The sequence below is a fragment of the Choristoneura fumiferana genome, chromosome 26 (genome assembly GCF_025370935.1).
Source record: "Choristoneura fumiferana chromosome 26, NRCan_CFum_1, whole genome shotgun sequence".
Classification (NCBI taxonomy): domain Eukaryota; kingdom Metazoa; phylum Arthropoda; class Insecta; order Lepidoptera; family Tortricidae; genus Choristoneura; species Choristoneura fumiferana.
In genome coordinates this window covers 7,473,863-7,501,440 of record NC_133497.1, presented here as the reverse complement: position 1 = coordinate 7,501,440, position 27,578 = coordinate 7,473,863, and the positions used below count along the sequence as shown (strand labels likewise).

The 27,578-nt window shown below is 38.1% G+C and overlaps 2 protein-coding genes across 3 annotated transcripts; one reads left to right on the top strand and one right to left on the bottom strand.

Annotated features, from left to right (window-relative positions):
* Positions 1-131: 131 nt before the first annotated feature.
* Positions 132-23,313, bottom strand: eRF1 (eukaryotic release factor 1). 2 transcript variants are annotated; one of them, XM_074107736.1, is made up of 9 exons: positions 22,845-23,313; positions 20,958-21,133; positions 19,967-20,205; positions 18,480-18,710; positions 17,596-17,751; positions 14,922-15,022; positions 14,434-14,527; positions 12,759-12,906; positions 132-3,384 (listed from the first exon to the last, which is right to left on the bottom strand). In XM_074107736.1, the coding sequence occupies exons 1-9, from the start codon at positions 22,925-22,927 to the stop codon at positions 3,299-3,301; spliced, it is 1,314 nt and encodes a 437-aa protein (XP_073963837.1). In that variant the 5' UTR covers positions 22,928-23,313; the 3' UTR covers positions 132-3,298. The 2 variants fall into 2 exon arrangements, with proteins under 2 accessions (XP_073963837.1, XP_073963839.1); XM_074107738.1 differs by lacking the exon at positions 132-3,384 and adding an exon at positions 10,556-11,873.
* A 414-nt stretch (positions 23,314-23,727) lies between these two features.
* LOC141442959 (uncharacterized) lies at positions 23,728-27,429 on the top strand. Its single transcript, XM_074108169.1, has 2 exons — positions 23,728-24,486; positions 25,139-27,429. The coding sequence occupies exons 1-2, from the start codon at positions 23,932-23,934 to the stop codon at positions 25,298-25,300; spliced, it is 717 nt and encodes a 238-aa protein (XP_073964270.1). The 5' UTR covers positions 23,728-23,931; the 3' UTR covers positions 25,301-27,429.
* Positions 27,430-27,578: the final 149 nt, after the last annotated feature.

Here is a 27,578-nt window from a genome sequence, read left to right as displayed (position 1 = left end):
GACAATTTTGCCTTTGTACATTTATGTTCTGTAGAACATAACAGATTCGGTAGGTCTACTGCCAGTAATTCTGCTAGCAATAAAGAAGACCAGCATCAACTTACAAATTGGAGACATAATAAAAACCATCATCCATTTTCAGCATTTTATTTCAATAAGGCACATTCATATTAATTTTAATACATACATAACCGTGGAGTCCAGTGCGCTAGTTTTTAAACAAACAATATTCGGTCCAGAAGTAACACGACCAAGTTCTTTGCATTGTACTTCCTTTTTACTTTCCTATTATTCCCACAATTTAGGCTAGGAGGTACTTATTACCAGTAATTAATGATCCATATTCACAATGGCAACAACTTGATCCTGTTTCGGTTGTGACTACAAATACAATATTTCAATACATACAAAAATATTTTTACATTGCCATGCCGCTATTTCATATCCGCTCGAGGCATAGGCATATCGGTGACAGACAAACATAGATAAAATAGCTTGAAACTTCGATCAACAAAAATAGCCGAGCAAAATAGATTCGCCAAAACTGCTCTTATTTCTTAGATAGTTAATATCAAGACTTTAGAAGCTCAGAGTCACAGCGTTATTTTTTTTACTCAGACACCAAAATAATAACAACTACTGATCAAACACTCAAAAATATCTAACATAAACTCCATTTATGTAGCCTGGAGCAATATTTTTGAGTGCTTAGTCCTAACCGATATTATTGATGAGACTACGTGAGGCAAACCAAAGATATTTATCATTTTTTGTAATAAATAGCGACCAATTTCATACTTGAGCGTTCCTCACCTAGTTGTATTGTCGATCGAAGGCAAGAAATACATCCACAAAGGATGTTTATGTATACTTTTTTCAAGTTATTCCTGTTAAATACTAAACATAAGTGTACCTTTTCCCTTCGTAGTGTTCATAACTTTAAAAATACCGCATGGTAATATACAAAATGTGCCATAATTGTTTGTGCAACTTATCAAATGATGCAAAATCAATACAATTTGCATCAGGTGAGTTTAGGTCTGTGAAGTTAGACTAGAGCCGTGGGGGCGCAAGTTTCAGAGCGATTGCTTCCATTTCAACTAGTCGACACAAAAAACAAAAGACACAGAGATATTATAGATGTTTCCTTTCATAATCCATGTCTGCAGTTTTTCACCTCTCTGCTATTGAGGCACACATTTTTGTTTCATTTATTTTTAATCTCAAATATCTGTCTCAAACTGAAAGTAAGTCCGTGCCCAAAAGTGGAACGTATATAAGCTGAGATGATGATGGAACTCTGCTATTTGCTCTGGAATGGAATTTGAGCAATGAAAATTGTTATAGACGGTGCTGGGAAAAGGTATGGCTTTTTAGCCAGACACGTTTCTCTTCTAGCTCGCGTGAAATTGACATTCCTTTTTGCTAGTCGCCCAAAACGCCCACGGCGCCACCAGCGCACGCAGACGCACTCACGTGGCACGAGTTGTATAAGTTTCTTTTATTACACCAGACGAATGCAACCCCTTATGACCTAACTATAAACGTGAACATATAAGATAAAATAAGCGCACTGACGATACATTATAAAAATGGTTTAAAACTCGGATTAACTAATACATAAGTAATATATTTTATACATAGAGAAACATGAGTCGCCTGCAACCTCGCGCTTCTATTAAATCAGTCAAGTAATACTCGACAGCGCAGTTTCTATTTTACACCGAATTTTTTGATGTAGACTCCAGCACCAATATCTAACACAAAAAGCGTGCATATATATCAGATACGCCACTACTTCTAGGGCCGGTACGATGCGTTACATATTTGTGTACGCCCCACTGTGGCAGATATTAACGCAGGTTAATAAATTCGACCAATTATGTGCTTTATCTTTTATTTATTACAGTTCCTTCCTACATCAGAATAAAAATAACAAGGCTGATTGTCACATTGACTTGTAAATTAAATTAGTCTTCGATATTTCAAGCCACTTTTAAACCGTACTGTACTTTAACTGACATTGGATCGTAAAGCACTTTCTTAGTCGATTATACAGACAACACAAGTAAACATGGTCCATCAAAACATACACTATAACATTGTAAAGAAAATCGGTGTACATTTTTGAGCACGATTGTTACTTCCGTTGCCGATTGTATCTAGTCCGCGCTGTACAGTCGAACGCGACAAGGTTACGGCGGTAGCTGAGCAACTTGAAGCGGCGACAGTGTTCTACGAAATTTCAAAAGCTGACACAGTACAGTCAAATTCTTGTCATATTGACCGATTCACCAACGGTAAGTTATCCTTGTAAGACCCATCATACAAAAATTATACTTTGGATGATGTTAAATTTCATAATTCCCTTGCGCATCTTACTAGGTATACTATACATTGGCACTTACAAGTGTGACTTTACAGTTAAGAGCTCTCTCCGCAATGATTTTAAACATTTGCACACCCAAAAACTTGATTTGATTGATAAAATAATTACTTCAGACATTTTAGACGCCAATGTAAAACTGCCACCGCGTCAAAGTCGGCAGCGTAACTTTAAGCTACTAGTAAGCGTCGGGTCCACACCGACCGGCTCCATGCGGTAGGTATAGACCCGACCAAGTCTAGACGGTCTTAACTCTGCACACTGTATTACCTAATTGAGTTGTGTAAAATGCATATTGCATGGTCATGTGCAGAATTAAACTATTTTCGTTATTGCACACAGCGTTATTCTAAATCAGCCAGTTCTACACGCAAATGATTAAGTATAAGATAAAAGTTGCATATTTATTATTTATTGAAAAAAAAAAAAGGTCTCTAACTTCACGAAAAACGCACTGCCAAATTGACCTTGATCTTTTTAATCAATCAACAGTCCCAAATTCATTATTGCAATAATATAAATTGACAGAATGGCAAAAATAACTAAGGAATTTAAATCGGTAAATACATTGATAAAAGTCAGTAGTTACCATAAAGTGTGTTCAAAATTATTAAACGTATGAAACACAACCGCGACTAAAATGTATGGAACGTGCGCAAAATATTATAGACTACTCGTATTAACAGTAGCCCAGTAATAGCAAATTACGCACCAGGCGTGACAAAAGCTAGTTGCTGCGCTAAGAATGAATAAAACCGCTTGTTCACGACACGACACAATGATCTACACATTACATAGTGAATAGCTGTGGTTTTCACGGGAAAACAAGGTGTCCGTACAAGGGTATAACGCGGTGTGCAATAAAGAGAGCCCGACCGGGCCAGATGCCACCCGCTCCGGTGCGGCCACGCCTTAATAGTCGTCGATGTCGTAGATATTGTCCACTTCTTCTTCATCCAGCTGCATAGATTGGAAGTCCACTTTGTAGCGGAGGAGACCTGCGCAGAAAATTATCATTAGTCAGTGTTGTTTCAATAATAATAATAATAATAATAATGATGAAACTATAAAAATAGAAACAGAACTATAATTGTTCCAATCGTTTATTTAACTTTTGACAGCTCGAGTACTAATTAAAATAGTGATGCCCTGATGCGTTAATGATTCGATTTCTTTTAACAATCGATTTTATTCATGAAGAAGTTTTAATCGATTTAACACATTCATATTTTATTTTTGCTCAACATTTTGCATTGTTTTATAAACATTCACAGGTGTTTACGTTACTTTATCTTACATATTAAAATAAACCATTTATGTTAAGTTAATTTGTTTATCACTTCCGACGGTAATTTAGTAAAAAATGGACGCGGCAGCGACGCCAGTTTTGTCACTCACAACGAGACGCCCCTGGTAGGTATAATTAAAAATAGTGTAACAGTGCCTATTTTAATTGTTTTAACTTTTTAATCCCTAAAGGCATATTAATGTATTTATTATTTTAAAATGATTTTGATATAAAATATAATCACAATAATTTTAAATTTATGTTTTATTTATAAAATCGATTTACTTCAAAATGGTTTTTATAGTCTATGGTCATTCATTACGAATGGGAAATCACAGTGGGCGGTACCCGTCCATGAAGTACCGTATTCTCTGTAGTACATTGTACCGAAAATTATTGTAAAACTTCACGGGCGTGATCTGTCAAAAGTTAAATAAACGATTGGAACGACTATAAATCGGTTCGATGGTTCGACTATACTGATCAGCCAACATCTGTTAAGTAAAAGCCAGTACAGACGGATTGCATTCTAACCGCAACGTAACTGCCAACTAACGACCATACTTTTCATAGCAGTTCCGTTGCAGTCGGCACAATAGTTGTACAGTATATAAATTAAAAAAAAAAAAACTATAGCCATAGTTAAACACGCACAATTAGGCACAGACTAGGTCACTTAATAACGAAATCCGTGCTAAGGTCTGTCAACAGTGTCAACCAACAGACTGACCTCTTATTAACGATGCTATTACGGTACGTGTCCACCTAATCCGTTGTCGGCCGATCGAATCAAATGTATATGAAGGAACGAAAGCGCCTACACTGCTACAGCCGCGATCTGTGTAGGCGCTCTCGTTCCTTCATATACATTTGATTCTATCGGCCAAGTTCGGCCGACAAAGGATTAGGTGGACACGTAGCGTTAGAGTAATCGAACCACCTGTAGAAACGACTGTCACACAAGAGCTGCGGTCTCACAAAAGTAATAAACATAAATGTCATCCACAGTTGACAAACTTTTACCTCCGATCCGCGTAAGAATGCATGTAAAAAAAATCTACAGGGTGACAAATGGATACTCTGTCATTTTCCATTTCTTAGTGGGTTCATACGATCACAATCAGATAGTGCGCCGTGAATAATGAGATGGATATATGTAACAACGATACACAACGTTAAGAAGTGTAATGTACAATGATTTTTATTAGTTCTACTTTAAAAAAAAACACCCACCGGCAAAACAAAAATGATAATTAAAACGTGGGTAGTTATGCGCCGATATTAGTTTCGTCGGGTACCTAGTGGCGAGCAGAGAGCCTACTCCGAAATTCGAAAATCGAAGTTTGTATCGTACCATCCCTCTCACTCTTGTATTAAATAGTACAAGTGTCAGAGGGACGGAACGACACGAACTTCGATTTTCGTAGTAGCCCCCGCAAAGCGGTGACGCGCAGTGCGCGTGTTGCAGCAGCCGCTGAGTAGCATAGCTAGAAGGGCTACGAATTAGCCCGAAAGTCGAAACATGTTGAGCTAAACTCGATTAAGACGTGTGTTATCCGGATAAATTTCATTAAATACCAATAAAACTGTTCATGATTTACTAGTTTTTGTTTTTTTTTCGAGCGAAATTTATTGCAACGCGTTTCAAACCACGCTTTGTTAAACTGTAACTTATATTTTTACCCGATGAGAAAGAAGATTTGAACGTATACCTACAGGTATACAAAAAAAGATTGATTTTATTTATTTATTTATTTTTATTTTTTATTTGACTGGATGGCAAACGAGCAAATGGGTCTCCTGATGGTAAGAGATCACCACCGCCCATAAACATCTGCAACACCAGGGGTATTGCAGACGCGTTGCCAACCTAGAGGCCTAAGATGGGATACCTCACGTGCCAGTAATTTCACCGGCTGTCTTACTCTCCACGCCGAAACACAACAGTGCAAGCACTGCTGCTTCACGGCAGGATTAGCGAGCAAGATGATTCCAGATAACTTCGCTTTAAAATTGTTTTTTCTTACTGTTTCAAGTCATCAAGTGTTAGAGTGAGAGAATGAAGCATTTTAGCGCGTAAGAATTCGCACACACCAAACTTTACTTACAAACATCCATTTTACTTCAGAGCGTCGCGTTGCGGATGAAAAATAAAAATCTATTGCAAACGTTTTTTTTTTAATACCAGAAAAGCATACATTTGTGGAACCGTGTCACATTTTAGACCTCACGAGTACATACCTAAAATTTATTTTTATGTTTAAAAATATAATTAATAGGACTAAAATTTAGCCGTTTAAAACATACCCTAATTCTATGACTAGAACTTATCAAACTTAAGTCGAATTAAAATTACGTCCGAGACTTAAAACTTTAAAACTCTTTTATTCAAAGGCATTGCCAGTAGGGTAACTTGTACTTTCACGAAAAAATATAACTTCATCACCTTTACGAATGTGTTTAACATGTGTCACTTTATATGTACAGTACTTTCTTCTTCTTCTCTATTAAGATATCGCTTTTCTGTCCTAATTAATAGGACAACTTCGCCAGTGTCAAGGTAAACTCTCTTTGAGAGGGACGTTGTACGGTGATTGTAGTTTTTGCAACTTGATAGTAAAATTCCAGAAACCATGTAGAGACAATTTGCTCATTAAAAAATGCCAGACACGAGAGCAATATAGAATTGTGTGATCACTGTTCACTGTTAAGGTTAATCGCCGCATAAAACACAATCAAAATTATACTTCAACTAGCCAAAGAAACAGAAATAGCAAAATTAGATATTGTCTACATCCGCCATGTTCGAATGCTACAAATCGAATCCCAGTACTTTCATTGTAGCATGATGCGGTTGACAGCTGTCAATATCACAAGACTGAGAGTCAGTGTCGAAACTTGAGTCAATAAAACTAATACTTTAAAATCTTAATCAAAATTAATGTCATCATTCCGAGTATTACGCTAATTTTGATGAGAATATTAGTGAAATTCTAGGTTGGAATATTATTTGCCACTTAAAGTAAGGCTAAACGGAGTTTGCAAGAAGGTCCCATCACTAAACGAGTCGCTGGTGTTACGTTACATGCATATTACGTTTCTTCACTTAATTGTGCTTTGAATTTAATTAATTGATTATAAAAATCTGATAGCTTAAATTTATTTCGTATAACATAGTTCTTTATGTTCAAATATTTTACGCCAGTCATATTCAGGCTACAACTGAAATATACTTCCATATATTTAGACCGCAGCAACTTTTTTGAGTAAAACGAAACGTGCATCAAGTGACCGCACCATGCTACAATGAAACCACTGTAGAAACTGAAACTGTGTGTTCATATCATATCTTTTCACCTGCATAATCGCCTATGCAGATACATTACAACTCGTGCTTTATTTCTCGTTCTGTATAAAAGGCCTTATCCATTTTTTTTATATAGAAGAACGCTTCGGTACGCCATCTTGCAATCAGTAATATGATCACAACGATTAAATTCCTTTAGTGGCACAAGTTAATTTTTTGACGTTTATTGACAATGTAATAGTTTAAAAACCCGCCGGCAACACCTTTGAAAACGATAAAACCATTTGTTTTCTCATCATGCGTTTGTATGCCTTTCAGGCAATATATTATATCATGGTATATAGGTACTGATTTATATTTGTATACATATTTATGTAACCTGTTCAGAAAATTGTATAACATCAAAACTAACTTAACCTTTTATTGACTGTACAGTCGAGGCCATAATATTACATCAACCTATTTGACCTTATGGCCAGTGATATAAAGGTGTATAGATATTTTTCAGATATTGGTAGCGTACATATAATTATGACTTTGACTGTACTGGCATCGTCCTCATATCTACAAATGGGCAGGTACTAAATTAAACTTGCAAGGTCATACAGCTTGCATACGAACATACTAGTTAGCTGCTCGGGAAAAGAGAATGAATTCTGAACAGGTCATAAAATTGGTGTTACCTATTGCTTAAATGTTTCTATCAATCTATTGCTAAAAATCGCTGAAGGCATGCATGGTTTCAAACAAAACTTTATATTTTATTATGTATTATGTACGTTGATGGATATATTGTTAGAGACAGGCAAGACTGGACAGCGAAATAAAGAATAATGTGGAGATTGTACGAAGCCAGGGTTTGGGTAAGAAGCAATTAAATTATTTTCGATTTAAACCTACAAATATGATGGCGGAAACGCAAAATGTCGATTCCTTGAAAAAAAGTGTAAATACATAGATTGAATCATATTACTTTGAATCATGAAGGCCGAGGCCTGATTTCAACGTGTAATAGGAGCTCCGCCAGGCGAGGCTTGTCTTGACTCGGTGATTTTGCTAACCCACGAATCCAATCTGGTAAACAGTTTTATATGCATCCCAGACTTAGTGTTTGTATTGTGACTACATGGAAAATTGTTGCTATGCAACAAGACCTTCCAAGGTAAAGATTAAAACCAACATAAATGTAGGTTACAATCGTAATGAACCACCGCACGGACGTAAAGATGTGTAAAATATAATTATTTATTCTGTTCATGTATTATCCTGTACAGACGTACTGAATAATCATTTTCCATCGTATTTTATTGGAAACGTTCGCATTTGTCATGCTAGTTCAGTCAGGCTCAGTGGCGGAAGTTCGCGAGAAATCAATAGTCGATACAGAGTGGTTAACAGCTGTTAAGATTTTGATTCAGTTCTCGTTTACATTACATTCTTTATACTCGTATAATTTGATCGTAGAGATTGTATCTCAGTGTGCTATTAGTGCTAGCGCTACGCAAAAAAAAAAATTTTTAACAAAAAAGTAAAACCGACTCCAAAAAAATAAAAAAATAACAAAAAATGGACCGACTACAAAACCCTTGAAAATATTTTTCTAGGTAAGTAGTACGTACTGCTCGAAGTCGTGCCTCAGCACGAGCCAGCAGGAGTGGGACAATTCACAATAGTCGTCTACTTCACCTACATACTATGGTTTCATCCCTCCTGCTTGGGTCGTGCTGAGTCACCGACTTCGAGCTAGTACGTACCTACTTACTAAAATATTTCAAGGTTTTGTAGTCGGTCCATTTTTTTTATTTTTTTATTTTTTGGAGTCGTTTTACTTTTTTGTTAAATTTTTTTATTTCTCACTTTTAGTGATTCGTAGCCAAAGAACATCTCACAACTATTCCATTAAGCCCAACACGACTTAGTTACGTGTTTTATAACAGAGTTCCGTCGCCTACCTCTGGCTTCAGCATCAGATCATTCGAAAGAATCATTAACTTAAAGCTTCTCTTAGTTGCTTATCTAGGTAAGTATATTAATCATGATAATTTAAATTTAACCGTGAAATACTTGTTATTGATAGTAGTAGTTCGTTGTCAAATCTGGTCTTCATCATCAGTTCCACTTCACCAAATTATGATTTGCAGAGCAAATGCAAGAGTTACTGCTAAATATATCCAAATTACCATATTTGAAGAGTTCCCTCGATTTCCTTAAGATCCGATCATCAGATCCTAATTTGCTGCTTATGGGACCTAATTGAAAGCATTCCTAGACGAACTCAAAAAAAATTTTTGAAATCGGTTCATAAATGACGGAGTTCTGAGGTACAAACATTAAAAAAAAAAAAAAAATACAACGAATTGAAACCTCCTCCTTTTTTTGAAGTCGGTTAAAAAATGCTGCAAATCGTCACTACTTAAAAAATCTCGTATCTCAAAGTAGATAATTTTTCTGAGTGGACCTTATGAACATTACGTCAAGGTTCAATCTTGTTGACATATAAAAAAAAAAAAAAAAATAGAAATTTTTATTCACCATCACAAACTTAAATACAATACAAACAGATAACATTATGAAGTGAGGCAAAATGGACATGAGACTCAGCGAGGTCGCTGGTTTTCATATTGATTTTAGATACGAGATTTTTTCAAAGTAGTGACGAAATGGTGTTAAAAGCATGAAAATCGAAACGACTGCTCTTTAGGCCATACGAATCAATTTGACCCGTAGCAAGAAAAAAAAACAAAAAGGAGAGGAGTTATGACGTCATCTTTTTTTTTGTATGGGAAAAAAAGTTGACGTCATAACTCCTCTCCTTTTTGTTTTTTTTTTTCGTGCTACGGGTCAAATTGATTCGTATGGCCTAAAGATCAATCGTTTAGATTTTCATGCTTTTTAACACAATGTGCAGCTTTTTACTGAACTTCGGGGTGTACCGCTAGCATTATATGCTTCAAACTCGAGGATTGACTTTTGAACCTAAATACAGTTTCATATTAATGGATGTGTATGATTTAATACAAAAGTTGATTGACACTTCGGGTGCGTCCGATACATCCGACGTTTCCCGATGGAAATACATTATGCACTACGTCTGTATGGGTCTCCCCATTATCTATCGACGCGGAATCTGTAAAAGCCGATACAAATTGTTGCACCAAGCAGAAAGTTATTTATTATTGTACCGAGCGCCGATTTGGAGCCCGAGCGTGAGCGAGGGGTTTAACAGCACGAGGCTAATTACTTAATGCGAGGTGCATAATCAGGCCCTATACCTCGAAGTGCAAATCTCGAAGTGGCCGTCCCGTTGACGCTTATGTCATTTAATACGAACTTGTGCGATACGAACTTCGATTTGCGAGTTTCGTAGTAGCCCCTCTGCTTTTCTTACAACTATTACAGGAATAGTAGACGAAAAAAAAAGCTCATGCCAAACAATTAACAGGAAAGAAATGTCACTATAGCACTCGATGATTCCCTTTTTGTGAGTAAGTTTACATTCGCACTCTCAAAAAATGACCACGGAAAATACAAAAGGCCATTTTTTTTTAATTTTTTTTTTTGACAGAGTTAGTACCAGATATTTTTATTAGTTCTCTGTCAAATTTCGGATGGGCGCCAAATTGTCCAACCAAACACACAAAGCTTTTCTTTAATATAAGGCTACTACTTTTAGTACAATTGGTAGCAACCATTTTTTTTTACGCAATCTGTCAAATTTCATAAGACCTTCAGGCCAACCTAAAACTAGATTTTTTTACACTATGCGGGCTAATTTAATAACAAAAATACTTGAGTTAACTCTTTGGTGGTGAAAGGATTTCATACATTTTTTCTGCTCTAGAGCAGAAAAGTCCCGCTTTGTGCTAGGTATTTAGTTCGATTATGATGAAATTAAAACATAGTTGGAAGAAAGAGCTAAAAAGGGATGGTTCGGCTCGGATCGGCTAGGCTCGGCCGACGCGTCGACGTCTTTTACGCTCTTATTGCGAAGACAAAGCTTTTTTCTATCGGCTTTTGCCGATTCCGCTATGCGCCGATATGGGGATACCGTATCACTCAGCCGATAGTCAATGGAGTCCGCATCGTGGCGTTTAATGAATATGGCATTCAAAATCGTATTGCAAGCATATGTGTTACGTGTTTTCCTAAAAACATGTTAAGTCGAGTACCTCATACATCAACTAGATTTACACTGAAATTTTCATCAGTCAAGAAATAAATCAGCCAATGGCGTGCCAAATTTGTTTACATTTTACTGTAGCGCATTTCGTAAGCTAGAGTCTATCCAGCAAAAAACTGTTATTATAAGCATATAACAGGTAAAACACATGTCTCTGCCCCACTTTTTACGTTGCCATAATTATATTTACACACTCGTTTCCTTTTACCGAGTCCTCAACACTAAGATATAAATAAAAAACTGACTGTCTCCTAATACCACAAATTTCGCATTTTTTCAAAATTCTTGTCTGAAAATAGCCCGACGCTCAAAATGCTCGATTTTTTTAAACATTATGTATGATACTTTGTTTTAGATTCATTAGTTTGAATTCGTGCATAAAGATCAAAACCACAAAGAGATAGGAGCTCCGCCATGCGGAACCCCGTCGACCAGTGGTTCAGCAAATCGGTCTTTCTGTGTTTCGGGCATAACTTATCAATTTGGCAGGCTATTATGACCATGACTGTCATTAAAAATATCGCGCCAACTTTGAATTTTTTCTTCTTGACGTGTTTTTTTTTTAAATCCTATGTTTTATTTAAAATGACAATTACAATCAAATTTCAGTGTAAATCGAGTGTATTAATAATTTAATAGTCGTCGAGGTCTACGTCGTCCAACGGTTCGTCCAACTGTAGGCTTTGGAAATCAACTTTGTATCGAAGTATGCCTACAATTTAAAGTAAATAATAATATTTTCGTATTTTATAACAAAATAAATTAATAATTTTGCAGTTTTTTCCAAGTTTCACATATCCAGCGATGTTTTCCAAGCAGCAGGAAAAGAAAAAGAAACATACAGATTAGTATCAGTAGCACACAGCATTAGGTTACTTTGCAGTATTTACAGCATCTTAATCATGTTAAAATTAGGTTCGGTTCGGTTTTACTATAATACATATAAAATCAAATTCAACTTTACATTTGTAGTAGAGATAATGGCGTAGGGGTTGTATAGCGATGTTAAGGGAGCGGTATAGAGGACGTATCGTATAGTGCTTATATGGCAGTGGTATACGATATAATATTTATTTTTTGAAAAATACCAAATAATATGTCAGGAAATTTATAAGAAAATCACAAACATATCATGGACATACAGCAGTGTAATAGGGGAAGTACAGCAGTGGCAAAGGATCGGTACAGGGTTATCATAGCGGTGGTATTGGAATGAAAGATACTATAAGGGTTGTATAGGGGTTTTATAGGACCGGTATTGAGGAAATATTACAATTTTACACGAACGGTACTAAGGAAGTACATATTGCGCTGTTATATGACAGGTATTGAAGAAGTATTACAATGATATAGGAACGGTACTAAGGAAGTATTGTCCTGTCATATGACCGGTATTGAGGAAGTATAGCAGTGCTATAGGAGCGCTATTAAGGAAGTATTACAGTGATATAGGAACGATACTAACGAAGTATTGCGCTGTTATATGACCGGCATTAAGGAAGTATAGCGGTGCTATAGGAGCTGTATTAAGTTAAGTATAACGGCGCTATAACGCCATAGCAGTGTTACAGAAGCTGTTTAAGGGTTGTATACTGACCGCCGATGCCGCCGAAGCCCCGCACGAACTGGCTGCCCTCCTGCGACTTGTCGGTGATGATCTCGAGCGTGGCGCCGAACGACTTGTAGTTGTTCGCGAGCCACTCCAGCAGCGGCTGGCACTCCACTAACTCCAGTTCCACCCCGCTCTACAAATAACAGACAAATAAGTCACACTTTGTAACTATATATAGATAAAATACAATACAATAACTCTTTGTTTGTTCAAACTCGAACGCCAGTGTAAATGCGGCATTACAGTCGTAATGTACGAGACATGATGCCGTATTTACACTCGCGTACGAGTCACGAGGCGAGGTAAGAGGTGAGAGTGTGACCAGACGCGCGCGCCTCACCTAGCCCCTCGCAGCGCTCGCGTCCAGAGCGGCTTTTGGACACAAGTCAAAGGACCTCGCGACGAACGCGAGCGTGGTGTTTACATTCGCGCTCTCGCTTCATTCGAGTTTGAATCTTGCGCTGCGCAGGATAGCTTACAGCTCAAAGACAACAAAACTCGCCACGAGTGTAAACAGGAAGCTCATTTACCATCGATCACGCGAGCCGCGGGCCGAGATACCAGACGAGGCGCGAGGCGAGTGTAAATCCCGCATAATGATACGAAACTTGACAGTTATGCGTAGTTCCGTTGACAACTGTAGCACGGTATCTAGGAAAGTCATTCGCCACAGGGCGGCGACTAGCTGGTTCCGCGCGTCGATCTGGCGCCGCTGCAAAAGCACCCGCGCACATGCGCGAGCGCTGATCGACGGCGCCGTTACAGGGAGGGAATATTTCCTTCTATACTCTGTTCCAACGGCAGGCGACAAAACTTATTATGGACAACCTTTCGCATGTCTCTCAACGTCATTCTAAAACATGATACAACAAGTATTATTGTCTTGAGTGACCACTAACAGCCCATGCTTTGAAAGTTTGTACTAAGAAAAAATGATAAACGAAGTGCATCGAACAAAATATATACTTCTTCAATGTTGGTTTTTCGCCTGCCATTGGAACAGAGTTTAGTAGTGACAGGAACTAATTGTACATGTACTACACAAGCCTACAGGAGAGCGGCGAGCGCGTTATTTATTCGTTATGCGGCCGAGTCGCTCCCAGTACAGTGGCCACCTGGCAGAACACGCAACGAGCGGAAAAAACCGCTATTCGTTAAGCTTTAAACCCACTTACCGAGGGGCGGAAGCGGTACCGCTTGTAATATTCGAGCTAACATAAAAGAGTTCGCATAGAATACCGCGCCACGCTTATTTCCCGCACGGTATTATTGGGGACTCTTTTATGTTAGCTTGAATATTACAACCGGTACCTGTCAGTGGGTTCCATGCTTAAAGCGTCCAATGCGCGGCCTAAAGCAGCAATCACATTCATCTGTCGTGTTGTGATCTCTCTCTCTCTCTCTCTCTCTCTCCCCCCGTCACAACACACTGCATCAGATAAATGTGAACGCTACCATTAATGATGTATGAAACCGATACCGATCACCAGCACCAATATCTGACACAACAAGCGTGCATAAATATCTGATACGACTCTATTTCTAGGGTCGGAAGTACGTGTCAGATATTTTTGCACGCTTCGCTGTGGCAGATATTAATGCTGGTGACTGTACAAGGCAGGTGCATGCTTCAAGTGGATATCCACTATAAGTAACCCACCTCTTTGTCGGTAAAATGTGATTTGTCCTTCTCCTGCTCAGGCGTGAGATGCAAGATGGTCTCCTGGCTTGTCGCGTGTGACTTTAGAACGTATCTGTAAACGGCAAACAAAATAAGTGTTTATTTTTTTAATAACGAAAAAGCAAACGTTCTGCTATTTTTAAATAGATTTATATTCTTGTTTTTCCCTTTAGTTGAAAAAAAAATATATCTCTAATTTGACATTGTAAATTCTATTTTTATTTTTTGTATACATTTGACGATCCTTTTGTGAATTTCTTATAACTGACATGTGTTTAAGGTAATAAATAAATCTATCTATCTAATGTAAAAAAAAAACAAATAAGATCAGGCGGTTTGTGACGCAGGAACAAAATAATTGCAATTCATAGTAATACATGTTACAATTGGGATGCTAAAATGGTCAAAATTGGTGTGACGTCCTTTATGGACGGCCCCCCAGTATTATTGGTTGTTGATCAGCTCACCTCTGGATGTCCAGGTTCTCCCAGCAGATGAGGGTCTCGACGGCGCCCAGCTCGAGCGCGCGCAGCGTGTCGTCCACGCCGAAACAGTACTTGCCCGTGTCCTGCGCAACAAACCGATTAGTATAAGACGAGGCATCCGATTTCGCTTCGCTCGCTCGGTTTCGCACGCGTAAAGGTGCGGCGACAGGGAAGTCACTCGACGCTCGCTTTCACCGTCAAATCTGGTCACGTGACATATAGCGATAAAGCTCAAAATGTTGAGCTTTATCGCTGGAAAAAAAATCTCTTCAGTTTCGGCAAAGACACTGTTTTTTTTTCATCCCCTCCAATTTATTTTATTTAAATCAGCTTCCAAGACCAAGATCACTCCTGCAAGCAGCCATCTTGTCGCTGCTGCTCGACGCGGCGACTTGACGCTACTTTTTTGAGTCGCGGAAAATTCAAAATCACCTTAAAAATGGGGTCACGTGACCAGATTTATCGCTTCAAACGAGCAACGAGCGACTCGACTGCATGTGGCCGCACCTTAAACCATCTTAGGGCAACGCTAACTAGCGCGTGTGCACGGCCAGGCTTGGCGCGGCGTGCTTGTTTCATGTCCTCTATTAAAGCATTTTCGTTTCACCAATGAAACTCATGCGGCCACTATTTTCTTTTGGGTACAAATGGTACAATCAGCAGCAGAAGTGGAGGAGCATTTGTGGTGCTCAAAATTATGTAGACTGTTTAACCTTTATGTTTGTAATTTAGTATTAAACACCCTGGCCATCTTTTGATATGTGTGTATATTAAATATTTTGAATAATGTTCTATTATTCTTCGTCTGCTGTCTACAATCACTTCTTTCGTGTGTCGCTTACTGTAAACAATACACTTGTTTTATATACCCTGCCACTCTAGTTTCCTTTAATTGGTGATGGGCCCAGAGTCGCTAAATTAAAACGAATAATATTAGTTATCAAAAAAGTGCTAGACACAACTACCGCCAAGGAAATAAGAGCGTGAGTAGATGCTTTTGAGCACCACAAATGCTCATCTACTTGTGTTGCTGAGTGTACTATATTTACCCTTAGTATATTAACTATTTCCCAATAGCTTACAGTCATTGGTTCGACTGTACAACAAAACGCCCTTGACTGAAGTGACAAAGATGCCATATTCAGTCAGTCCACTAGCTATTTATAGGTAGCTTCCTCATTTATTCGCTGATTGATGGCCGAGATAATTTGTTACGTAAGTGCCAAGGTTTTTGGCAGACTCGATACGGTATGCTAATATTGGCTATAGGGAAAAACCGAAATTACTAACAGTCATAGAAATCTACTGTGTAGTAATAGTTTGTTTGCACAAAGAGTACAGCAACTATGTTTCAACCATCTCTCACCTTTTCTTATAGCTTATTGATAGATTTTCGAAAAAAAAAAACTACCACAAGGCACAATTAGCAATTCCCAAATATCAATTGAAACATCATCAATGTCATCACATCATCATCAGCCGAGATAGAGGAGAAGTACGGTTAGTTAAATGTAAAAAAGAAAACGGGATTTCGAGAGTCCGACAATGCTCACTGTACGGAGCAGCGCCGGCGCGTTGTATGAAACATGATGCCCGATTACTCGCGCGTTGAGATCAATTGAATAGTTGGACAACAAATCCGACAATAACCATCTTGAGTCTAACAGAGAACTGCATGACCGAAAACAATGACAATACGGTATTTGACTATTTTGTATATGTTTTGTAAATTAAAACTACACAATGCCTGTTATCGAATAGAAAAACAATTTTTAAGCTACCTTTACCAATAACAAAGTTATAAAGGTTTGAAATTCAAGATTAGAGAGAGAAATACATACTGGGATGTGACGTCACACGCCAGTACCGCCATACTTGCTGCATAGAGAAAAGCGTTTGAGAAAGAGACAGGTATATAGATTTTTCAAAAAAAAAAACACTATAAATCCAATTTTCAACCGATTTAAATTATCTCCTCGCTAAACACTATCTGTATATCTATATTTTCATAATAATCTTAAGATATGGCAAAATCAGGAGTTGTCAAATCAAAATCAGGAGTTGTCAAATCAAAATCAGGAGTTGTCAAATACCGTATTAAATTAATCGAATTGAATAGCACATTGCAGACTCCGCCCGCGTAGAATTCGGTTATTTATTGCTATCCCGCGGGAACTATGCCATTTCCCGGGATTCAAACTATCTGTACTTAGACCGAACTTCATCTAAATTAGTTCAGCGGTTTAGACGTGATGTGATGACGTGACAACCAAACAGACTTACAAGCTTTTCCAAAATAATCACTATAAATCCAATTTTCAACCGATTTAAATTTTCTCTTCGCTAAACACTATCTGTATGGGTACAAATCCACTAAAAGTTAGGAGTTGTGACAGTTTTATGGCAAAATTATTCTAACATTGCATTTTTGCGTCTCCCGAGTGGACAGAGTAACATAGACTAAAAAGTTGATTGACCCAATGCGGCGGTAGGGCGTCATTTGATATTAGACAAGCTCTAACATGCAACTGGGGGGCTACTATTGAAATTTGAAAATCGAAGTTCATATCGCACCGTCCCGCTCACTCTCATTTTAAATACCATTAGCGTGAGCGGGACGGTACGATACGAAGTCCGTAATGCCTGGTCCGCTCACCTGCGATATCTCGTCGAAGTACCGGCCGATGAGTTTCTTCTCCTGAATGAATTTGACGTTCTGGAGGGACTCCGCCGCCAACTCAATGGCCTGGTTGAACCCGTTCTCGCCGCCGTAAGACACGTCCACCAGCTTGATGATCTTGGCTTGCAAACGCTAAGGGAGATGAAGGATCATTTAGTATCAAAACCATGTAGTAACAGTTCTTAGTGCGTTTCAACTAGAGATGCTCGAGGATGTTTTGCGAGGAATGTGTCTTTCATGAACCAATAGAAACACTTCATTTATCTATCCTCGAACAGCACATCTCCAGTGGAAACAGTTGAGTGGAGCGAGGCGAGGTAAATGAAGCGTTTCTATTGGTCCGTGAAAAACACATTCCTCGCAACAGATCCATGCATAGTTTTAGTGGAAACGCAGCCTAACGCAGCTCTAGTGAAAACAGCTCGGCGGAGCGAGGATAGGTAAATGAACCGTTTCTTGCAGGTGACTGTAATTTTATAGGAGCAATTATAAAAGAAAAAAAAAAAAACTGAAATTTTGTACGCCATGTGGCAAAACATACAGGGTTCTATATTTTTTATTTTATCATCTCTACATCTGTACCTATGTTTGACAAATAAACTATTCTTATTCTTATTCACCTTTTGGCATGCTAAGATAAACTACCATTTGCTGAGCAGCCCATTTAGCAGCTCGCCCTCTCTCCAGTAAGCTGCAAAAGCAATCTGAGGCTAGCAGTAAAGCCCAACACACACAGACGACGGGTGCGGGTCGTGCGCGCCGTCGGTGTGATGGCGTTCATATACCGCCGCGGGCCCGCGCACGACCCGCACCCGTCGTCTGTGTTGGGCTTTACAGTCCGATCGAAAACAAAAACTTACAGGATCAAACATGTCCGACTGCGAGAGCTCAGTCTTGAAGTCAGCAGAACCGGCTAAGATCAACCCGGCCACGTTCGGCCGGTCGGCGCTGATGAAGAGCTGCGTGGCCACCTCAGCCACCTTGCGGACGTAGTTGTGACGCTTCTCCATGCGCAGACGGGCGAAACGCAGCGCGGACTGACCACCGCGGCCGTGTTTCTTTGGCAGGTCCACGGTGAATTTGTGCAACACCTGTGCAAAGGAAATATTTAATTAGACTTCATTCAGCTAGGGAGCTCTGCCTGCATGCATTATAAAGAGCAAGAGAGTTCTACCGACTTCATTATGATGTATATGACAAGTGTTTGCCACTAATCACATATGTCAATTATGCAAATCCTCCTGTGCTTGTTCACAAGTTCCCAGTCCAATGAGGCACATATGCCTTATGGGTGGTTATGTGGTTATGGAGGATATGGCAATGACGTACAGTCAAGTGCAAAGATATAGACATGACTAAAGTTGCAAAAATATGTTTACTGACATGACTTTATGCACTTAATATTAAGGTTGTCATTATTAGAGAGGGTATGATGTCATTATTAATATTGTACTGATAGAGCAATATTTAAAAAATATAAAATATTATGTATTAGTCATAAGAAAATAAGGGCCACTTGAGTCTCATTGGTAAAAAAATATGTTTTCACTTCTCATCCTCGTAAAGTTCGTATTTATGCAGGATCTAGGCGACATAAAATTACTTTTTATGCTGTAGCAGATAAAATAAAATCTTCGTCTAAGACCAAGATAATCAGGTGTCAAGAGCCACAAACAAAAAGTTTCTATTATTTTTTAATAATTATTATGTACAACTAAAAATCAATCAAATCAATCAAAATAAATCAATAAAACTAAAAAAAATATAATAATATAGCAATACATGAAAAATAAAAGGTACCTAGTAAGTAAACAATTATTTCCACTGTTGCTATTTAATCTCCTCTCAATCGAAGTGAAAAACAGAGTGTAAAACTCGAGCATTAAAACCATTTTCCCCTCAATGTGTCTATCCACTTGTGTGGCTATATGAACATCTCAGGTAAAATGGCTTGTTTTAATCTACTATTGTGTTTTCATCTAGTTACTAGATTTACTAGATTCTAGTATTTGTAATTGAATGATAAGTATTTGTACTATGTTAAGTTGTATTAATAAAACATTATTTAGACAAGGAATGTTAATAAAATTGTGAATAGCCTTTTCATTTTACCAATGAAACTCTGTGGTCCCATTTTCTTTTGGATAGTCTCTATAAATAAAAATGAATCGTAAAATGTGTTGCTAAGTGCAAAACTCGGGAACGGCTGCACCGATTTCGCTAATTCTTTTTTTTGTGTGTTGTTGCTGCCAGGAGAAGGTTTTTATGGAAGAAAATACAGAAAAACTACAACGGGGGCGAAGCCGCGGGCAACAGCTAGTATAGAATATTATCAAACAAACCTCACCTCTCTAGTGTTACCCTGGAGAGTACCGAACAGTGCTCCATTACCATCCATCACGATGAAGCCAAACTTGTTGTCATCAGCCAAAAGCGCAGTCAAAGCTTCCGTGTGGAACTTGTTGTCGCACAAATAGAGAGACGTGTTGATCGGCTTAAACGGCTCAAAGTCAATGTTGACCTTCTTTTCTTTGCCTTCCTCTGTGACGATCGTGCCACAGTAGATAACAAGGCCGTTTGGAGGCACTGTGGGAGAATTATTTCACTGTTAAATGCGATATTTTAGATTTAGTTTCTGTTCAATTTGAACTGGATAAGTTGGCCAGCTATGGCCCTGATGTTTGAGGGCATGTTACTCAGAGCAGAGTGCAGTTAATTTTTTGTGTACAGCTTTTTAAACCCATTCTTTTAATTCTTACATGCAATTTTCACACAAATCTGATGGTTACAAACAAACAACAAAGTGTGCATAAATATCTGATAAGTATTCTATTTCTAGGGTTGGTGGGATGTGTCATCTTCATTTTTGCACAATCCACTGTGGCATATATTAATGCAGGTGACTGTACAGTCAAAACTGTTTATAGGACACTAGTTATAACAATGTAACTAAGAAAAAAGTCCCAACACAATCTTAACCAAAATAAAACTGGTTATATATAACTAACTAAAACAGTTACTTTGCTCATCCGCAACCTAGGTCGCGTCATTGATTGATATGGATCTCCGCAAAGTAACACCTGGTTCAATAAATTACTGGTTAAATTATAATGTCCAACCATGTTTAACAACCAAATATTGCTGTCCATTTCATTTTCAAGTCATTATAAAAGGTTTTGACTGTAAACAGAGCTAGAAACACACTGACGGCGCTAACATGAAAGAGGCCACTAGGAGGTATCTTTCACGTTAGCTCGAATATTACAACCGGTACCGCCTCCGCGCCGCGACGCGCCGCTCCGCCTCCACCGTCAGTGTGTATAGCTTTAAGCAAATACCTTTAGTATAGAGCTTCAGCCGGTGCTGTACGGATGTGATGGCCCCGAGCACGGAGAGCCGGTTGACGCGCGACTTGATGTTGGACGCGGTGCCAAACTCGTCCGCCAACATCTTCGACACTCTTGAGATCTGATCCTTGGGCGGAATTATGAGGGATATCATCGATGTGCCATTCCTGAAATTATAATATTGGTTTTCCTATCACTAAATAGTCTGTGGCCGGCTTAATGGCCTTTGTTCACTGTCATCTCATCATATTGACAGAGTATAGTAGTTTTTTGCAATTTCACATGTGTACCCAAACCCATGGGAATATCAGGATAAAGAATTGCGGTTTGGTTGTAGTTTAGAAGTCAGTTTAATTCTTTTGTTTTGTGATGCATTTTAATACCACATGCCAAGCTATCAATTTTCATACATTGTAATAGTAATAGTACTTCTCAGGGTACCTACATGGTTAGAAGCCATTATGTTGATTTCTACATCAGGAATGGCAACCATGTTGTTTGTGACAATTAAAATTTCCAAGACACTTTGTTCAGCAAGTTGTTTCCTTTCATAAAACACAGATACAGATTTAATATATGTGTCTAAGAAACTAAAACACATACCAGGGTGGCATTTTCATAATCAATTTTGCTATGATTTCATTGGCAATTGTATATAGGATGACATTAGTAGCATGTATACAGCTGATAAAGACATTGGTGGTTACAATATGTGGTATAATCCTACTAATATTATAAATGTGAGTCTGTGAAGATGTTTGGATGTTTGTTACTGAATCACACAGTTGTAAACCATTGAACCAATTAAGATGAAATTCAGTATACAGATAAATGAACTAAAAGAATTTCTTTGCTCACCCGCAACTTATGATAACTAAGTTTATGCAAAATATGCGTGTTCATGCAGTTCCTCCACCTCCACACTGTAAGAACACACACAAATCACACAAACATATCTATCACCACCACCACACTACACTGACACGTTTAGAACTCAACCAGAGCTCATCTTCAGAGCAACACAACCGTACACCATGCTACCAGATGTTAGAATAACAAACCGCAACAACCATTTTAATTTGTCACTGTAACTCCGTCTACTGTAATTCCCTGTTTGTCCCTGTCTTGCGGGTGAGCAAATAAATTCTTTTACTTCATTGATATGGACCTCCACGAAGGAATAGATTAGGTATACTGATAGTTTGAGTTCTGGGGAAGGACATAGGATAGTTTTTATCCCGGAAAATTTCATAGTTCTCGCAAGATAGCGATAAACGAACAATACGCGAACGGAGCCGCGGGCAACAGGCTAGTGGATAATAAGGAAGCAAATGACTGCAGAGTAGCTTGGAAATATCCCAGGATTTATTGTTTTCATTGCACTTGACTTGAGTAGGTATTGTGTCATTTTATAGACAAAGAAAAACATGACTCAACAGTTATGATGTGTGTTCTAAGATTGTGTTTTTCATAACAAAAACAATAATTTTCAAAATTTTATTGGTTTATGAATGATTTGCACTTATTTTACTGTTTCTAAAAGATTCATTGCATAGTACTGACGCAAAATAGTTTGCGTATGACTTTTAGAGCAATTTCGCACGTCGAGACTGGTCTGGTTTGTTTGGGCCAGTCTCTTAGGCGACGGGATCGATTGGCGTCACCACGACATCAGCATTGTTGCATCTACGCGCACTGCTAAAGCTTGGAAATAATCGCGTGTATCGAGGTTACTTTGCGCATGCAGCACGGAGCGCGCATGTCCTGTCATCTACACGCGTTTGACGCAGCCTCGTTGGCATTTCCCACCGATCATGCAGCCAAAACCTCAAATAACTTATACTATTTAACCATAAATAGACAATCAACCACACTCACCCTCTAGCCATCTCCAAGCTCTTGATGAGCTTCTTGATCTTCCATATTTCCACATTGCGATCGGCAGACGATTCCTCAGACATTTTGATCCGGAACTTAAAAAACGATTACAGCACTAAAACGCTCCGAATAACGGACAATTATAAATAAATAAATATTCTAATACACCACCAAACTTTGAAATTAAAGATATGCGGGGGAAAGGGAGCCCGACTCTCGGTTCAAACCACTAAAAACCAGATCGAACCGGACGGACGAGACACCTCGCGACTCCGTTTACACACTTTCTAGTTCACATTTACGTCCGCGGTCACTAGAACTTTTCTTCTGGTGCGGGGATTCTTGGATTTCTTCCTTATTCGGTTACCCCTAAGCATGTGGGACGCAAAAATCAGTCATTACAGGATAAAAAAGATGACGTGACCAAACGATCGAACGAACGCCTCGTCGACCGTCGGAGAAATGAAAGAAAAAATTGTTAGAATATGTTGTCATACTTAAAAACTCATTCGATTGTTGCCAATTTAGAGGAAATTAAAAATATTAAATATTTACCAAAGATACATTTATAAACCTGCTATTTTATGGATAAAATTAAATAAATTTATGCAAGCTTAGAGTAACTATTTACGAATTTAATAATAATCCTATTTCTTTTAGCATTTAGCAAACATGAAAATATTATGAAGCTGTGGTGTGGTACTTTTGTGTCCGAATTGTGCTGCTAAGTTTAACTTTCAATTTATAAGAATACACTTATGATACGTATAACTTATTGTTCTTTTTGCACTGTTCATGAGACATTATTGGACTTGTTTTTATTCTTCCATGGTTTGGAGCTAAGAGGAAAACATTTATCTTAGGTTTGGACCGAAAGTGAAAAAAAGGGATTGTTTTGACACTAGATTTTGACATTTGCTTTCTTTTTCAAAAGTGCAGTTTCTGGGTTCATAAAATTTGATTTTATTTACAACTTATTCGTATTAAATGTCTATGTTCACAACATAGGTATTTGCCTGTATTAACGGAACCAATTTTTACACCTTGGCGAAGGCGAACTTGAGAAACATTGCAGCTGCAAGTTCAAATGGATAAACCTTACAAGACAAAGGCTGGTAGCAGCAAATTTCGAAAACACATCCACTCTTCAATAAAACAGGAAGATATTGAAAATATGACTAATTTATTAAACGACGAACTGGTTGATTCTCAAAATGCGATGAACCAAATCGCGAGCATATTTAAATCCATAAACTCATTTAAAAGTAACGATTTGGCAGTCTTAAATTTACCTTCAGACGCCACAGAAAAGTTTTTGGAGTCGGAACCTCTACAGTTAGTAACGCCTGATTTAGTTGGGATGAAATTTGAAGGAGAAGTTGACCAAATACTGGCATCGATGAAAACTTATGCGGATAATTTGAAGAAAAATCTACCTCATGTTGAACCACAGACAGAATTAAATCCAACTGTTTCAAATTTCGAACCGCTTGATATCAGCCAGTATGCTCTGAGTTTGGACCAGCTGGGCAAGAGACTGGCCTATATCAGACAAAATTTGAGTCAGAAAGAAAGTCAAAAAGACCTGCACATGGAGAATAAACTGGAGATTCTGAGTAAAGATATTAAATCATTTAAGGAGGTAATTTATTCAACTGAAGACCTTTGTAATAGTGAGTTTGCAAGTAGAATGGGGTGCCCATGTTACAAAAGATTAAACCCGGGTTCTGCCTTTTCACAGAATTATTGTTTACCAAATTTTTCATTTCACAACTGTTTCTTTTCCTAACTCAATTTTCTTCATTTTCGCAAACCAAATTTTTTTGTCAGCTATGCTTTTATAGAACACAGAAGGTTAGGTTAGGTTTGTTTTATGAAAGTTCTGAAAAAAATATAGTTTCAGAGAAAATCCTGAGTTGAAAAATTAAACATTAGGCAAACATGAGTTGGGAAAAGGCAGAGAACCAACTGAACCATTAAAAATATAATTTACATGAAAACATCCCTTGGCAATATTGGAATAAAAATTTACCATATTTTATCCCTGAGATCTAGCTATCTAATCTTTAATCCTTTTCATTCATCCAAATTTAATCCTTATCATCCAGCCATTTTAGGGTGAAAGACAAAGAGTAACATGCAGTCACAAAGATTCATATTCTTAATATTGGTAGGATTTATCAGCACTGACATTTCCAATTCAGAGCAGAAACATCTCTATAAGTTGATGATTTTGTTACTCCTTGAGAGAACCTTAGTTTAGTATGTAAAACATTTATGCATTGTTTTTTCAGATGACTGAAGGCAACACTTTATTCCACAAGTGCAGTGAAGACTCTACACAAGGTGGTAGCTCTCATATCATAGCCCAGGACATGACTCAATTTGAGGACATAATCAATAAGTTGCTTTCTGGAATTAACGATGTTACCTATATGCGCCAGAATAAAGGCTAAGATGAGAGTAATGTCCACTTTCACCGCAAGCACAGCAGACTTCATATATACTCAGTTCAACTATCAACAATAAACATCATTACAGTTTGGTGGTTGTACTTCCATGTAGTTGATCATTGTATGTTATAGTGAGTCCATACAGTCAGCTCCCTTGCAATGAAAGGTAGGCATAAAGGTTACAATACACTGCCACATGCAACCATTGGGTCAATGAGCTTTGCAATATGAAAATGGATGACGGATGTTATATATGGATAAATGTCCCTCATCCAAACCCTGACATCGTATTTTTTTTACCAAAATTGTTGTTTGTGGTAAAAAAAAAGGAAATTTCCATAACAAGTGAATTAAGACATTTCGGGAGATTGTTATTATGGCTCAGTGTAACCTGCCATTTTGCGAATAGAATTTTAAAAGAAATGCTCATAATGTCTACTGTCAAGGTCTATACAAATCCACATAAGTAAATAGATAAATTTGCTTGACTGACAAATTTGGCCAATTTCTAATTTTTTTTACTCTAAATTTGTTGAAATAAAATGAATGTGAAAGTCAAACCATCTTCTGTCAAACTACAAGTAGTGCAGACTGCAGATACGCAGCATTTATGTATGGTAGATATGCGTATATGCGCTATCCCTGACGGTATGCTAATTTAGGTTGATTGATATGATATGGCAGTCTACTAGGGTTGATCATATTTTTATCTTTGATGAAGTTTTTTGACCATGTTTGTTATGTATTCTTATATAAGTTGTTGTCGTCTCACTCCCTCACAGTGGCGTAGCTAGGTAACCCAAGGCCCTAGGGAAAAAAATACTATGGGCCCCAACTAAACTATTTAAAAATAAATATGAAAAATCGAATATGTACATTATGTATAGTCAACCAATTAAGTGCTTTATCATTTTATAACAGTTTTAAGCGCAACGCACACAGCGGGCGGGTGCGGGTTGGGTCGTTTCCGACGCGTGAGCTTCGCGGTTCGTTGTCTTCACAGAACAGAGCGGGTCGGGCCAAGGCGACGCGATACAAACACCGCCCGTTGCCGCTCGGCACGCGCGCTTTTTGTGACGACCAGTGACGACGGGAGCGGCGCCCGCGCGCGACCCGTCCCGCACCCGCCGTTGCTGTGATGTCGTCCATATACATATAATAATATAGTAGGAATTATTTGAACTGTCCCGATCTCGTTAAGAGCCAACCTTAACAAAGCCATTGTATTCAATCCTCAGTTTAAAATGAAATATAAGATATAATAGCTCATTGAAATAACGACTTTAATTTTTACAATAGAGAGATCATTTTAAATAAAACTTTGTTGGCAGATAATGTTTTTCAAAGTTGAATGCGTTATTTTAAATTTCCGTTCGTTTTAAACTGAGGATTATGCGGTTGAGGGCACAACGGAATACAATAGTTTTGTTCGAAAGGATGGCTGTTAACGAGATCGGGACACTTCAACCGCCATGTAAACGTAAATAGGCCCGCACCCGTCGTCTATGTGTTGGGTGGGCTTTAACGGTAGAAATACCTTAAAGTTGTAGTGCGGTGGATAGAAAAAGAAAAGGGGTTATCCAATAATCATGCTTTTTAACCATCCTTCTGATGGTAGTTGGTAAGGCTTTAGTTTAGATCCTCTCTCTTTCTAGATCCCATCGCTATCAAAAATGTATTTTTTTGGGTCCTACTATATATTTTGGCGATTGGCTAGAGGACCCAGGCGGTTGACGTGGCGGGCTGCAAAATTATTGCCTTGCCTGGAATCGGCGCGTCAAGGTCACGTTTTCAGGTTTAGAGATATCTCACTGCAATCCCCCATTCACCATTTGGTGTTTTTTTTTCCGAATCCCCTACGTTCTTTTGAGCCTCACTTCATTGATGGACGGTACTTAACCGATTTTTGATATCACATCACCAGTGATCGATAGATTATTTTGAGCATCACAAAAGTTTATCCACTTTCGTTGCTGACTGTACAGGGCAGAGCATGGTGTGTGCTTGTAATGCTCACCATGTGCATGCTTTCAGCGACTACCCGATCATAACCTTTAATATTATAAAATATGTAATGGATAAGTTATCTTACCTCTAAGTACATAAGTAATAAATAAAACATTCAATTTATTTTGATGCGTTTACTTTTCCATCGTAAATTATAAATGTGTACCTTGTGCTCAACATAGCACGCTGTCAGTTCTGTACAATAGAGTAGGTAGTTGTAGTGTTTCGGGAATTTTATTAATTACCCACATACCCACATTCCTTTAAAAAATAC